At 43.4% G+C, this 13,771-nt stretch overlaps 1 protein-coding gene across 3 annotated transcripts in view; it reads left to right on the plus strand.

The window, feature by feature from the left end:
* The window catches only part of HHAT (hedgehog acyltransferase), a 477,149-nt gene that overhangs the window by 52,387 nt on the left and 410,991 nt on the right, over nucleotides 1-13,771 (plus strand). For all 3 annotated transcript variants that reach the window (XM_088477541.1, XM_088477539.1, XM_088477540.1), the window contains exon 4: nucleotides 221-334. In XM_088477541.1, the coding sequence (XP_088333667.1) occupies nucleotides 221-334 (114 nt within the window). The remainder of the gene's footprint in view (nucleotides 1-220; nucleotides 335-13,771) is intronic.

Genomic DNA, 13,771 nt, shown 5'->3' on the forward strand with positions numbered 1-13,771 from the left:
TCAAACACATGTAATAGTGTGAAGCAGTAGGTGCCTTATTCTCTCTAATACACGAGACTAACTAATGAGCACAGAAGCAATGACATTAGAACTCTCCGATCATCAGAAGTCACAGTTTATATTATTCTATTATATGTAATATTTACCAAAAGCTTCATCATCACGTATGTGTTATAGTGTGGTAAAGAGGTTTGAAATACAGTGTCTGCTTTTATTTAAGGATGGGACAGACTTTGAGTGGAGTTTCTGGATGGAGTGGGCTCGCTCACGATTGATATGCCTCATGCTGGGACATGCAGTGCTTTCACAGTTTGCCAGAATATTCATAGGAAAGGTATGTGTTTTTATATACTCATAACTGGCCACTCCTGAGCAGTAACACTAATAATACAACCAGATGACGTGTACTATGACGCTGCCTGTTAATTATGCACGCCTCTGATATGGCGATGTAACACTCAGGCACGCCTGCGTTCATACCTCCACTCCCCCGTTTCTACTGGCCTGCCCCTGTTACTACCCACAAACGGCCTCTCCTGTCACTCATTCAACTGCTGGGCTGTCTATGCTGGGCGAGCGAGCGCTTCCTGATCTTTCTCAGTGGTTTGCACACGCGCATTGCGATACATATGCATGCGCAGATTGCAAATATCGGCCACCTTCAAGCGATCGCATCCTAGCGAGTGGGTCTGAATCAGCTCCAGTGTCCCGAATTATAATGACACTCAACACACTCCATGCTTATATTAACTACAGTTGCACTAACTTTTGTACTGTATGCACTAACTTTTCAATATAACTGGCTTAGCGGTGCCATTATGCTTTTAGTTTAAGTACTAAACTTTAATAAACAATGTAAGAAATTAAATTAAATGAAAATGGAGGCCAATGGCTGAAAACGAAGATATAAAGCCAATATCAAGATAGTTTACTAACTTTAATTCATTAAAAAATAATGTAACATACTTGCAATTATGAAAGGAGATGTTCTTTGAAATACTAGGTTGATCCTCACTGTCACTGGAAATGTGGATCACCAAATACCTCGTGACTCAGAGCAACTGAAACTTGAATGCATTTTTTGTACTATTTCATCTGTCTTTATACCTTCAAAAGTGTTTCTCTGAGGCCCTTGTGTTTTCACGGTGGGTAACAGCCTGGTGTTTTTTTATTTTGATGTTAGTAAACTGTCTGTGTTCTGAGGCTTCTCTTGTTTGCCATTGTTCATATTTATCGGAAGTCTGTATTATACACGCAGTATTGCCGTGTTGTTCTGTCTCGGAGTTGTCCCTTTCTGATGGGGATATGGAGGAGTCTCTCTAAATTGAATTCAATTTCACTCTCTATACCAGACTGTTATTATATACAGTCAGGTGCATAAATATTGGGACATTGACAGAATTTTCATATTTTTGCCTCTATTCACCACCACATTGGCTTTGAAATGAAACAAACAAGATGTGCTTTAACTGCAGACTTTCAGATTTAATTTGAGGGTAATTACATCCAAATCAGGTGAACGGTGTAGGAATTACAACGGTTTCTATATGTGCCTCCCACTTTTTAAGGGGCCAAAAGTAATGGGACTATCAACTCAAAAGCTATTTCATGGACAGGTGTGGGCTATTCCCTCGTTATTTCATTATCAATAAGCAGGTAAAAGGTCTGGAGTTGATTCTAGGTGTGACATTTGCATTTGGAATCAGTTGCTGTCAACTCTCAATATGAGATCCAAAGAGCTGTCACTATCAGTGAAGCAAGCAATCATTAGGCTGAAAAATCAAAACAAACCCATCCAAGATATAGCAAAAACATTAGGTGTAGCCAAATCAACTGTTTGGAACTTTCTTAAAAAGAAAGAACACACCGGAGAGCTCAGCAACACCAAAAGACCCGGAAGAGCATGGAAAACAACTGTGGTGGATGACATAAGAATTATTTCCCTGGTGAAGAAAAACCTCTTCACAACAGTTGGCCAAATCAAGAACACTCTCCAGGAGGTAGGTGGATATGTGTCAAAGTCAACAATCAAGAGAAGACTTCACAAGAGTGAATGTAGAGGGTTCACCACAAGATGTAAACCATTGGTGAGCCTCAAAAACAGGAAGACCAGATTAGAGTTTGCCAAACAACATCTAAAAAAGCCATTACAGTTCTGGAACAACATCCTATGGACAGATGAGACAAAGATCAACTTGTTCCAGAGTGATGGGAAGAGAAGAGTATGGAGAAGGAAAGGAACTGCTCATGATCCAAAACATACCAACTCATCAGTGAAGCATGGTGGTGATAGTGTCATGGTGTGGGCATGTATTGCTGCCAATGGAACTGGTTCACTTGTATTTATTGATGATGTGACTGCTGACAAAAGCAGCAGAATGAATTCTGAAGTGTTTCGGGCAATTTTGTATGCTCATATTCAGTCAAATGCTTCAGAACTCATTGGACAGTGCTTCACAGTGCAGATGGACAATGACCCGAAGCATACTGCAAAAGCAACCAAAGAGTTTTTAAGGCTAAAAAGTGGAATGTTATGCAATGGCCAAGTCAATCCCCTGACCTGAATCCAATTGAGTATGCATTTCACTTGATGAAGACAAAACTGAAGGGAAAATGCCCCAAAAACAAGCAGGAACTGAAGACATTTGCCGTAGAGGCCTGGCAGAGCATCACCAGGGATGAAACCTAGCTTCTGGGATGTCTTTGCGTTCCAGACTTCAGGCTGTAATTGCCTGCAAGGGATTTGCAACAAAGTATTAAAAAGTGAAAGTTTAAATTTAGGATTGTTTAGTTTGTCCCATTACTTTTGGCCCCTTAAAAAATGGGAGGCACATATAGAAAACGTTTTAATTCCTACACCGTTCACCTGATTTGGATGTAATTACCCTCAAATTAAATCTGAAAGTCTGCAGTTAAAGCACATCTTGTTTGTTTAATTTCAAAGCCATTGTGGTGGTGAATAGAGGCCAAAATATGAAAATTCTGTCAATGTCCCAAGATTTATGCACCTGACTGTATAATTATTGCAGAATTGTAACATTAATACTATGTATAGGCAGCACTAACCACTTCCCTCTCTGTTATGGGACCACACTTTAACCCTGTAAGAAAGTTATATTACACATGGTATATTTTGTACAACACGTCTTATGGTGCAGCTACAGATGTGTCCATGTACACTCTTCCTCATATCGCACCAAAGGTGGTTTATCATGCCACAGACTTTGCAACGTAGCTGCACCAAAATACTAATTCTAAGACTCTAGTACACTAAGCGAACTAGGGACCTCTTTAGGAGATGTACGCAAACCCGATGGATGGAAAGACCGAAGACTTTCTGGCCTTGGCAACGGAGCTGCAAGGGCCAATCTGAGTTACTTCAAGGTGACTCAAATGACCGCAGTGTCGCAGATGATCCAATGTGCTGCGTTTTAGGACACAGCACTGGGATCTGCAATGCTGTCAGGAGGCATCTTTTCTCCTCACACACCTCCTGCTGCATTAGCATATGTCAGCATCACTGCCTCGTCCAAAGACGCAGCACCAATGCTAACAGCGTCCATCTCTGCAAAATTGAGGAAATAGTATCTCAATGAAGGAAAAAGTAGCAAAATAGGGGAAAAAGTGCACAATCCAGGTTATACGGGCTAAAGACAGGTCCGATATGAGTGACTCGCCCCATGCATCATTACCTAATCTGTGCTTTATACCAATTTCTTTGCAACTAGAAAACGAATCCTAAGCACGCAGTACACTGTTTGCAAACTAAGATGCAGAATTGAAGAAAAAGTAGCACAATGAAGGAAAGAGTATCAAACTTGAGGCAAAAGTACACAGCATGGGAATTGCGCCAGGCGTCACGCACCATATGGCATAGGTGTATTACGACACATCTTCACCGAAAAAAGGGGCGTGATCTCATAAGACAGGGGTGTAGTCACACAATAGTATTCCCAATGCAAATTACGCCATGCAGTAGCACAATATTATTCACATTACACTGCACATAGGGCCTGATTCAGAGCCGCTCGCTAGATGCGATTGCTCGCACGATGTGTATTCAAATTGCGTAGGCAGTGCTACTGCACAGCAATGCATTAGTGCGCCCAGTATTTCTTAGAGCGCGATCAGATAGTGTATGCCGACACCCACCAACCTGTTTTAAGACGCCCACTTATGCACGTCATATCCAGGAAGTGTATGCAACCAAAACTACATCGGATGTGATCGCAGCGCTTGAGGTTGACCATACCCTGCCGCAAGCACTTCAGTGTAAAAACAAACCAGGTGACGTGTACTATGATGCTGTCTTATAATTATGCACACCTCTAAAACGCCGTTGAGATGCTCAGGTACGCCTGCATTTGCACATCCACTCCCCCGTTTTTAATGGGCAGCCACTGTTACCACCTACAAACAGCTTCCCCTGTCACTCACTCTGCTGGGCTATCTATGTGCAGCGAGCGAATGCATTGCGAACTTTCGCTAAGGTATGCACATGCGCACTGTGATGCATACGTACAATGCATACACACTGCATACCATCAGCAGCAGCGAGAGTATGCATCTTAGCGAGCGGGTCTGAATGAGCTCCATAGTGCCCCTGATTCACATTACACCACATAGTAGTGTCCCTTATACAGTGCCCACAGTGGTAGTACTCCTTATGCAGAGCCCAAAGTAGTAGTGCCCCAGGAGTGGTGACCCCTATGCAATGCCCCCTGTAGTAATGCCCCTTTAGTAATGCTCCTTGTAGTAGCACCCCCAGTGGTAATGCCTCTGTAGTAATGCTCCCAGTAGTAGTAGTAGTAGTAGTAGTAGTAGTATCATCATCATCCACTGTAATGGTGACCCCCAATAGAAATGTCCACTGTAATGGTGACCCCCAATAGAAATGTCCACTGTAATGGTGACCCCCAATAGAAATGTCCACTGTAATGGTGGCGCACACACACAAAAATACACAATACTTACCTTAAGCCCGGCTCCTGCGTCTGCTGCTGTCTGGTCCACCTGGCTGCTCCTTGGAACTATGTGAGAGACGTCATGACGTCTCTCCCATAGTGCCCGTGGGGGAAGCCGGAGCTCAGGAGTGAGCTCCAGTCTCCGGCAAATGGAGCCTTCCTGCGGCGCTGGGCTAAGGTGGGCCGAAGGAGGTGGAACTGGTTCTGTCTCCAAATAGAAGTGATGGAACACAGTACCGCCCCGTTCCGGCCTACTTTAACCACTGGGCTTAGGCTACAAATGAGTGCAGGAGACAGGTGCATTAGTAAGGTCATGCTTTGTTACAGTCACTATTATTCATCGTAAAATCCTTACAGATAAATGTGTATGTTATGAACCTGGAAAATCAGAGCACCGTGTACAGTATTCTACTGTATTTATGGTCTTCTTTCAGGGTATCTGTCACTGGTTATGAGGGTTTGTTGCCTCATCCACTCCTACAGATCTTTACAGCCGTGCATTAACTAGATGAAATAAAGAAGCTTAAATGGACTTATGAATAGCAGAGTGTATACCGTAAAAGCATTTTTACAACAGGCATTGTTTTTCTGCACAAACCACTTGCACTACTGTATTTTCTGTTTATTTGTAGCTTTAGGAACAAATATTATTCAGTAACTTTCTTGTGGTATTTTATATTGAGTTTTTTTTGCAGAGATGGAATCGGGATCCTCTATAACGGGCATTTACATTGTGATCCAAAAAGCCTTATCTCTTGATAATATTTACTCACTGGAAATACCAATGTTCTTAGGGCCTGATTCAGACCCGGTCGCAAGCACTGAGCACTCGCAACCGGGTCGATGGTGGCCATCGTGTGCTTGCGCGAGACCTGTATAGCGACGGGCAATCCGTCGCTCCGGGTCTCGCACCAAAGGGGGTGTGCTGTTGATGTTGAGTGAAAGCACGCCCCCTTTGGTGTGCGGGCCGGGGGGTGGCTGCCCAGACGCAGGCGTTACCATGAGAACGCCTACTGTCTGGGTGCGGCCCCACTGACATCACAAGTGATGTCAGTGGGAGAGCTTTCTGTTAGAGCCGAAAGCTCTCTGGGGCTTGCCTACCACAAGGGTGTCGTCGCAAGCCCGATGGTCGCGACCATCGTGACTATCATCATGGCCTCTCGCTATAGCTGTGGGTGGTCATGCGAGCGGCCAGGAGGCCGTTCTTAAAAAAAAAAAGACCGGCCCTGATTCAGAGCGAGCGCTCTGTCAGAGCGTCCGGCTCTGAATCAGGCCCTTAGTCTCTTGATGTTAAGATTTGGGTATATATTAAAGAGTATGAGTCCAGCAACAGCCTTGAGGCCTGGAACACTTGGCTAGCTGTAGCCGTCGAGCAGCGTTGATGGCTGGCAGTTGTGGCCCGAGGGCTGAAGAAGTTGATGTAGCCTTTGGGCTAAACAACAGTCTTGAGGATTGGTGAGTCTTTGACTAGTCGTGACCCGAGGGTAGTGAGATGAGATGTGGCCTTTGGCCCGTGCAGCAGCCTTGAGGGCTGGTAAATGATAAAAAGGTAGTGACCTGCGCAAGTGGTGTGACTGGGATCCTCTATTGGTGTGCTGCTGCACTCAGGGACGTCGACTGCATCCAATGCCAATATATAAATAGATTAGAATGCTGCGCACAACCTATTCCCTAATTATATACCGATATGAAACCCGCGCTTGTAGGGGAACTTCCGGTCCCGGTCTTCTCGTGATCCCCAGAGAGAACGCGCCGGGTGCCGCCACTCACACAGGATTTGATCCGCTCTGGTTCTGCCACCCGCCACCACAGACTTGTTGTCAAGATCACGAGAAGACCGGGACTGGAAGTTTCCCTACAAGCGCGCTGACGCTACCACCAAGAGGGCAACGGTGAACGGCAGCTGGGCTCCCCGGGTGAGTATCCTCTGTAGAGGAGGGTTGTCCACGGCCTCGGCTCTCAGGAGCCGCAGTCGCCGGCACTCGCTCCCGCGATCGTAGGTACACCTTGATGCACGGAGACGGTCCTCCTGGGGACAGGAGCACTGACAGTCACCTGCGCCACTGGTAATACTGGAGTACAGAGAGATCCCCGCCGTATGCCTTAGCCAGCCATCCCCGGACCCCAAGAAGACATCCCGGGCAACATAGCTACAAGAAGGACTCTGGGGCACGCATTCCCCTCACCCACTGCAGGTAGACTTACCCACGAGACAAGCGGGACGCCGCAGTCTCTTCAGTGTTTATCACTCAGCAATTACAGATTCCTATCAATTGATTGACATTTATATGAGGGTGTGCTACGGACAGGACGCTTCACATTCATCAGTGGATTTGATCCAGCAGTTAAACAGAACTGTTGTCCCCTCCACTGTTCATGATTGGTGTTTAATGCTAGTTCTATCCTGATTACATGTGGTTATATATGTATGTATTTATGTGCAAATCATTATTAGTAAAATCATTTATTTTATACATATATGCACCAGACCATCACCTTCTTATGAGTGGGTTTCATATCGGTATATGATTAGTGAATAGTTTGTGCGCAGCATTCTAATCTCTTTATATATTGAGGGCTGTTAAGCCTTGGTACGCTGTGGCCTGTGGGCTGTAGAGCAAGATGTGGCCTTTGGGCTGGGTAGCAGCTTTGAGGGCTGGTAAGCCTTGTCATGTTGTGGCCTGTGGGCCGTAGAGCAAGATGTGGCCTTTGGGCCGAGTAACAGCCTTGAGAGCTAGTCTGATGAGGGACCTGTGTCGCCAGGTTGACACTGGCGGTGGTGCGCAGGATTGCGTACTTTGGACGCTGGATTGCGGCCTGTGCTGCCGGGTTGACACAAGCAGCTGGACGCTGAACTGTGCACTCTGGATACTGAGTGCTGTCTTTGCCGCCTGGATGACACAAACGGCAGATCGTGGATATGCAGACCAAGCCGCCAGGATGACAGAACGGCAGATAGTAGATATGCGGACCATGCCGCCTAGATGACACAAAAGGCAGATAACAAAAGCTGACAGGAAGACTGGGTACTCGATTGGATAACAGGAGACAACACCACAACCGGAAACAGGAGAAACGTTATCACCGGCACCGGAGCAGCCTTCGCACCAGCAGGAAATAGCCACAGGAGCCAATCCAGGACAGACCAAGGATGATGGACAGCTGATGGGGAAGAGTTCAGCGAACGATCGCCCATAGTTCGCCTCGCCCTGCGTTCTCAGTGCAGCGGCTTGTGACACTAGATACCTGAGACCTGTCCATAGAATTCCCATCATAAAATACCTTTTATTTCAGTATTTGACATTGACTTTTAAAGTGGAACTGTCATCTGTACATTGGATTCAGCCCTTATTATTATTATTACTATTATTATTAAAGAACATAGATGTGGAGTGCTGGTTTAAAAAACCAAACCGTGATAAAAACAATGTATTTATTCACAAAATAGCAATATATCAGACAATTATAACAAATAAAATATAAATACAAAATCTATATAATCCAGTGCTGAGATCTGATCAAGCTCTATATAGAGCTTCCAAAATCCTTTCTTGGATAGAGGGCTCAGAAAAAATATCCAATTGCTGACATATATGGATAGTGGATGGTTAAATGATTCTCTGTCTGTTCTTCAATAGACGCTTAACCAGCATATAAACCCCAGTTGACAATTTAAACCTTCAGTGTGTAATATAATGTATTGGGTTTAATCCACTTGTAGTGTCAAGAGTTCAGGCATATGAAACCTCTCCTTGTGTATCAACACCTATTTCCCTATAGATTGTAAGCTTGCGAGCAGGGCCCTCTTACCCTTATGTATGTCATGTATGTATGTCTTTTACAAGCCAGTATAATGTTAATGTTGATTCAAATTGTAAAGCGCAACGGAATTTGTTGCACTATATAAGAAACTGTTAATAAATAAATAAATAATGAAACACTATGGGATAAATTTACTAAGATGACAGTTTTTAGAAGTGGAGATGTTGCCCATAGCAACCAATCAGATTTTAGCTATTATCTTCTAGAAGGTGCTAGTTATATGTTAAGTAGAATCTGATTGGTTGCTATGGGCAACATCTCCATTTCTAAAAACTCTCATCTTGGTAAATTTACCCCTATGAATTGAGTGCTTAAGATTGTGCACTCACTGGTAGGAGTCTAGTGGAGACGTGCTCTCGACTGCTCGTCAGCGGGAGTGCAAGCAGGCTTTTGAGTTTGTTGCGCAATCCGGTAAGGTAACATATTATGTCTTCTGAAGAAACCGTGGTTGCTATTCCCGGAGAAACGTGTAAAGGACGGAGATCCTGATCAGCTCTAATGCTCCAGCTCACCCCGCTCACAGATCCACCTGTGCTTGTATCCCGGCATTTCTCAGACCGAGACTACTTCACACTGAATGTTCAGTGTTCCCTTACTGGAGACACCAGGAGCCCTGCTACTGCCGTATCACTCAGTGCTGTACGAGTGACTGCATCGGACCATACCGGATTGCCCAACGAACTCAAAAGCCTGCTTGCACTCCCACTGACGAGCTGTCGAGAGCACGTCTCCACTAGACTCCTACCAGTGAGTACACAATCTTAAGCACTCAATTCATAGTGTTTCATATGCCTGAACTCTTGACACTACAAGTGGATTAAACCCAATACATTTATAATGCACATTGAAGGTTGAAATTGTCAACTGGGGTTTATATGCTGGTTAAGCGTCTACTGAAGAACAGAATTATTTAACCATCCACTATCCATATAAATCAATAATTGGATATTTTTTCTGAGCCCGCTATCCAAGAAAGGATTTTGGAAGCTCTATATAGAGCTTGATGAGATCTCAGCACTGGGCTATATATATATATTTTGTATTTATATTTTATTTGTTTTAATTGTCTGATATATTGCTATTTTGTGAATAAATACATTGTTTTTATCACTGTTTGGTTTTTTTAAACTAGCGCTCCACATCTATCTATGTTCTTTGACCTTTTTAGCAGGTAGCCGATCCTGCTGTGGGAGCTGCTACTTTTTAAACCTAATATAACGACTGATTGAGGAGTGCACTTGTATATCTTTTCCTTATTATTATTATTATCTTTCATTTCACACGAGAGTACCATAGCTACGTACAGAGGGCCTGATTCAGAGATGTACTCAAATCCGATGGTTTATGTACATCTCCGATGGTGTGAGAACTGCGCATGTGCAGATCTTGTTCAGCGAGATCGCACACAGCATGAATGACATGCTGCGACTGTTTGCTGGCAGGGAAGGGGCGGGTTTGTTTTCTGGGCATACCGAGGCCAGTGGCTGCATACTTGGATGCAGCTTCACTGTCCCCAGCAGCTTGAACTACATGGCCACCTTGAATAATCTGAGGGTTACTCAGATGACTGATGGTCACACAGTTGGTCCGATGGCTCCATCTCTGGACGCAGCATCTGATCAGAGAAGTCGGCAGTGGCGTTTTATTACTTGAGACACCTCCTGCGGCTTCTGGATATTGTAGCACAAGCAGCGGCGTGCAAAGATGCAGCGGCTGTGCTCCATCATCCATTTCTGAGTCAGGAACATAGACAAATAACACATCCTGGATTTCAAGGGTATACTGTGAACAGTATAGATATATACAGACATGAAACAATTTAACATGGATATATAATTACAACCCACAAAATGCATAATTACGCAACCGAAAATGAGGAGAAAGGACCCTTCCATTGTAAAGCCATTAATGATATACTCTCAACTATGGTGATACACATTTAGAAGTGACCAGTAACATTACTAGACCGCAAACAATGTGCTACAGTAATGTCACTAGATCCTGGTGTATATATAAACAGGCACGTGTGTTTTGGGTAGTAGGGTGGCAGTAGGCAAGAGATTGTAGTCCTTTGGAGGGTACACACGTTTGCCGGGGATGTGGTGACGTACGGCCACGTCACTTCCGGTTTTCTATGGAAGGGCAGACGGGTACATAAACCACCATTTTTATTGTGGTCAAATAAAAATGGTGGTACATGTACCTGTCTGCCTATCCAGAGGAAACCTGAAGTGACACGGCCGTATGTCAACGCACCACCGGCAAGCGTGTGTTCCCTCCAAAGGACTACAACCTCTTGCCTACTACTACCCAAAACATAAGCACCTGTTTACCACCAAGAACTGTAATAATTCTGATGGTTGCTTGCGTTTTCTATGGAGTTAACCGTCGGACCTGAAGTGAAGTCGCTTCAGGTGAGACTCCAACCATGCCAGTTGCGCCCCACATCCGGAGGCCCCCTGTACTCTCAGTTTCCTGGTCGCACCCGGTACCTTTCTCCACAGCCACAGACCGTTCTTGAAGATGGAATATCCGGAAGTGACATCACTTCCGGTCCAACGATACTTATGATTCTTTTTAATTTTTCTACACCTTAAAAGTGGACTTTTAAGCTGTTTTTTCTATTAAGAGGGATTCATTTATATTAGCTTGGTCCCTATGTAGTTTATAGAGCTTTTTAGATTATTTATACTAATGAAATTCACTGCTTCCTGTCCTGAGGTCCTAGATAGGAAATTAATCTACATGAGTGTATATAAACCCTCTCCTGCCACACATCACATATGCCTTGACAAAGACCCAGAGAGATGGTTGAAACATGTTGGCTGTGACTATGTGCACCAAACAAAGACGTCAAATTGTAAGCATTGTTGCCCTTTATACTCATCCCCGTTATATACGTCCGGAATTGTTTCATGGCCCGGGTGTCAAGGGGCCCCTCTGTTTATACCTTTGGTATGAACTCTATTATATTATATAAGTGTATTTTCATGTACACCACCTATATATCATTCTGAAACGTTTTCATTTCCTTTTTAAAGAGTAAGATCTTATATGGATAAAAATTAAAGTAGTTTTTTTTTATAAATACATAAGTGTATTGGATTGTTTTTGAAAAGATTTTATGCATATATTGTTTACAGCCTACTTGATATTTTTATATATCCTTTTATCTCATATTGAGATATCATTGTATATGTTAGAGGTTTTATCACCAAAGAATACCCACCACTCTATGTGTTTTTCCTGTTTCCTTGAGTTCTTTTCGGTGACAGGACCAATAGGGTATTCTAGGCCGCCGACTACAGACCTCTGATGCGCCCATCAGTTAGCCTTCTTTATATAAATGAAATTAGGATGGCGTTACCTGGCAAAGAATAGGGTAAAAATATGCTGTATGACCTACTGTATACAGAAGGATTCTACATGACCAGTTCTGAGTAATACAAAATTGCGCTAGTGACATAAACTCATGGAAAAATATATACTTCCTTCAGTCGTAAGCAAGACTGGCTGGTAGGTCTAATGTTCTTTCCCTTGAAGGGTGCAACTCATAACATGTAAAAAATAAAATATTCAAACACCATAGTGTAATAAATTCACACAGTTTATTCCTTTACAATATCCAATATAAAAAAATCAGTACAGCAGATCAATGATAGTGAACTTCACAATAAACACAAAGAGAGGTATTCAATTAGATACGAAAAGTAGGAACATTTTCGCCTCTCCGACTTTTCGCCTCATTTGCCTGTTTCAGTGGTGAAACTATTCCATGCGCGTCCCTGCTTTTCGCCTAATTCAATTTCAAAACAGGCGAAAACGGAATTAGGTGAATGCGGAACAGGCGAAAAGTACTGAAAAAATTGGGGAATTCAGTCTGTACCCCAGAAAAAGATGCACTAACATAGGAAATCAATATAGATGTGTACTAATAGCCCTAATAAAACTATTTTGAGTACTTAAGTTGTGTAAATTGCTTGCTATTAGGTGTCTTTTGTAAAAGTGGTGAAGAATAGTATTAAGCAGTATTTTTTTGGTGAAAATAAATAAACCAGTCAAATTTGGGGTACTTGAAAATGGGTGCTAGCATGTTTTTATGTCTCTAAAGTCAACTTTTAAAAAACATGAAAAACCCACCTGCATTCCCAAAAACACCCGACCCATACTTGCAGCCACCAAGAAGCCTATTTCGCTAGTTTGTATGCTTGTCCCCCCACTTTTTGCATTTTTACTCCAAAAATGACATGTCTTTTTTTGGGGTGTTCTTAGGTTTTTGTTTTTTCTGCAGATTTGTCTTTTGGGGGGGCTGTCCCGAGGGTTCTGACTCGTTTCCCCACGTTTGCACCCCAAAATAAAGATTTTGCACTTCTTTTCACCTGCTATTGATTGGAGAATCTTTTTGGCGAATTCAATGCATCGAGTTTCCGCTTAGGCGAAATTGTTCTGGAATTGAATTTGGCGACATTTTTTTAGGCAAAATTTTCTCGAACAAACAAGTGAAAAAGGCTTTTCGCCTCTAATTGAATATGGCCCAGTGTACACAGGATACAACTGGTTATAACATGGAGAATTACCAGATGTCCCTAGTAAAAGGGCCCGTAGATATATAACTGGCGGAGGTCTCCGGAAACCTCTCGCAGGCTCTTTTGACAAGGGACCAATCCTGGATAGCTTCTCCACTGGATAATTAGGAATTGTGACCTAATAATGATACAGTGTAGAGAGGGTCCTGTTCATGAGAGTTTACAATCTACAGTATGCAGCATATATGTACTGTGCTCGTTGAATCCTATTAGTATGTTGTCATACCAGCTTAAAAGTAACTCATTGGCAGCATCTGTGCTCTAAGCAGTAGGAGGCAACAGTCAATTACTATACGTAAAAACATGCAACTCTTTGTAGTCTCTGGGGGCTGTTTTTTGCACTCCCTCCTCCATAGATGCACCCGCCCTGGGGCTTCTGTAGTTGTTACTATAGCAGGG

This window comes from Taudactylus pleione, unplaced genomic scaffold (assembly GCF_031769625.1).
Source record: "Taudactylus pleione unplaced genomic scaffold, aTauple2 ptg000201l, whole genome shotgun sequence".
Lineage (NCBI taxonomy): Eukaryota > Metazoa > Chordata > Amphibia > Anura > Myobatrachidae > Taudactylus > Taudactylus pleione.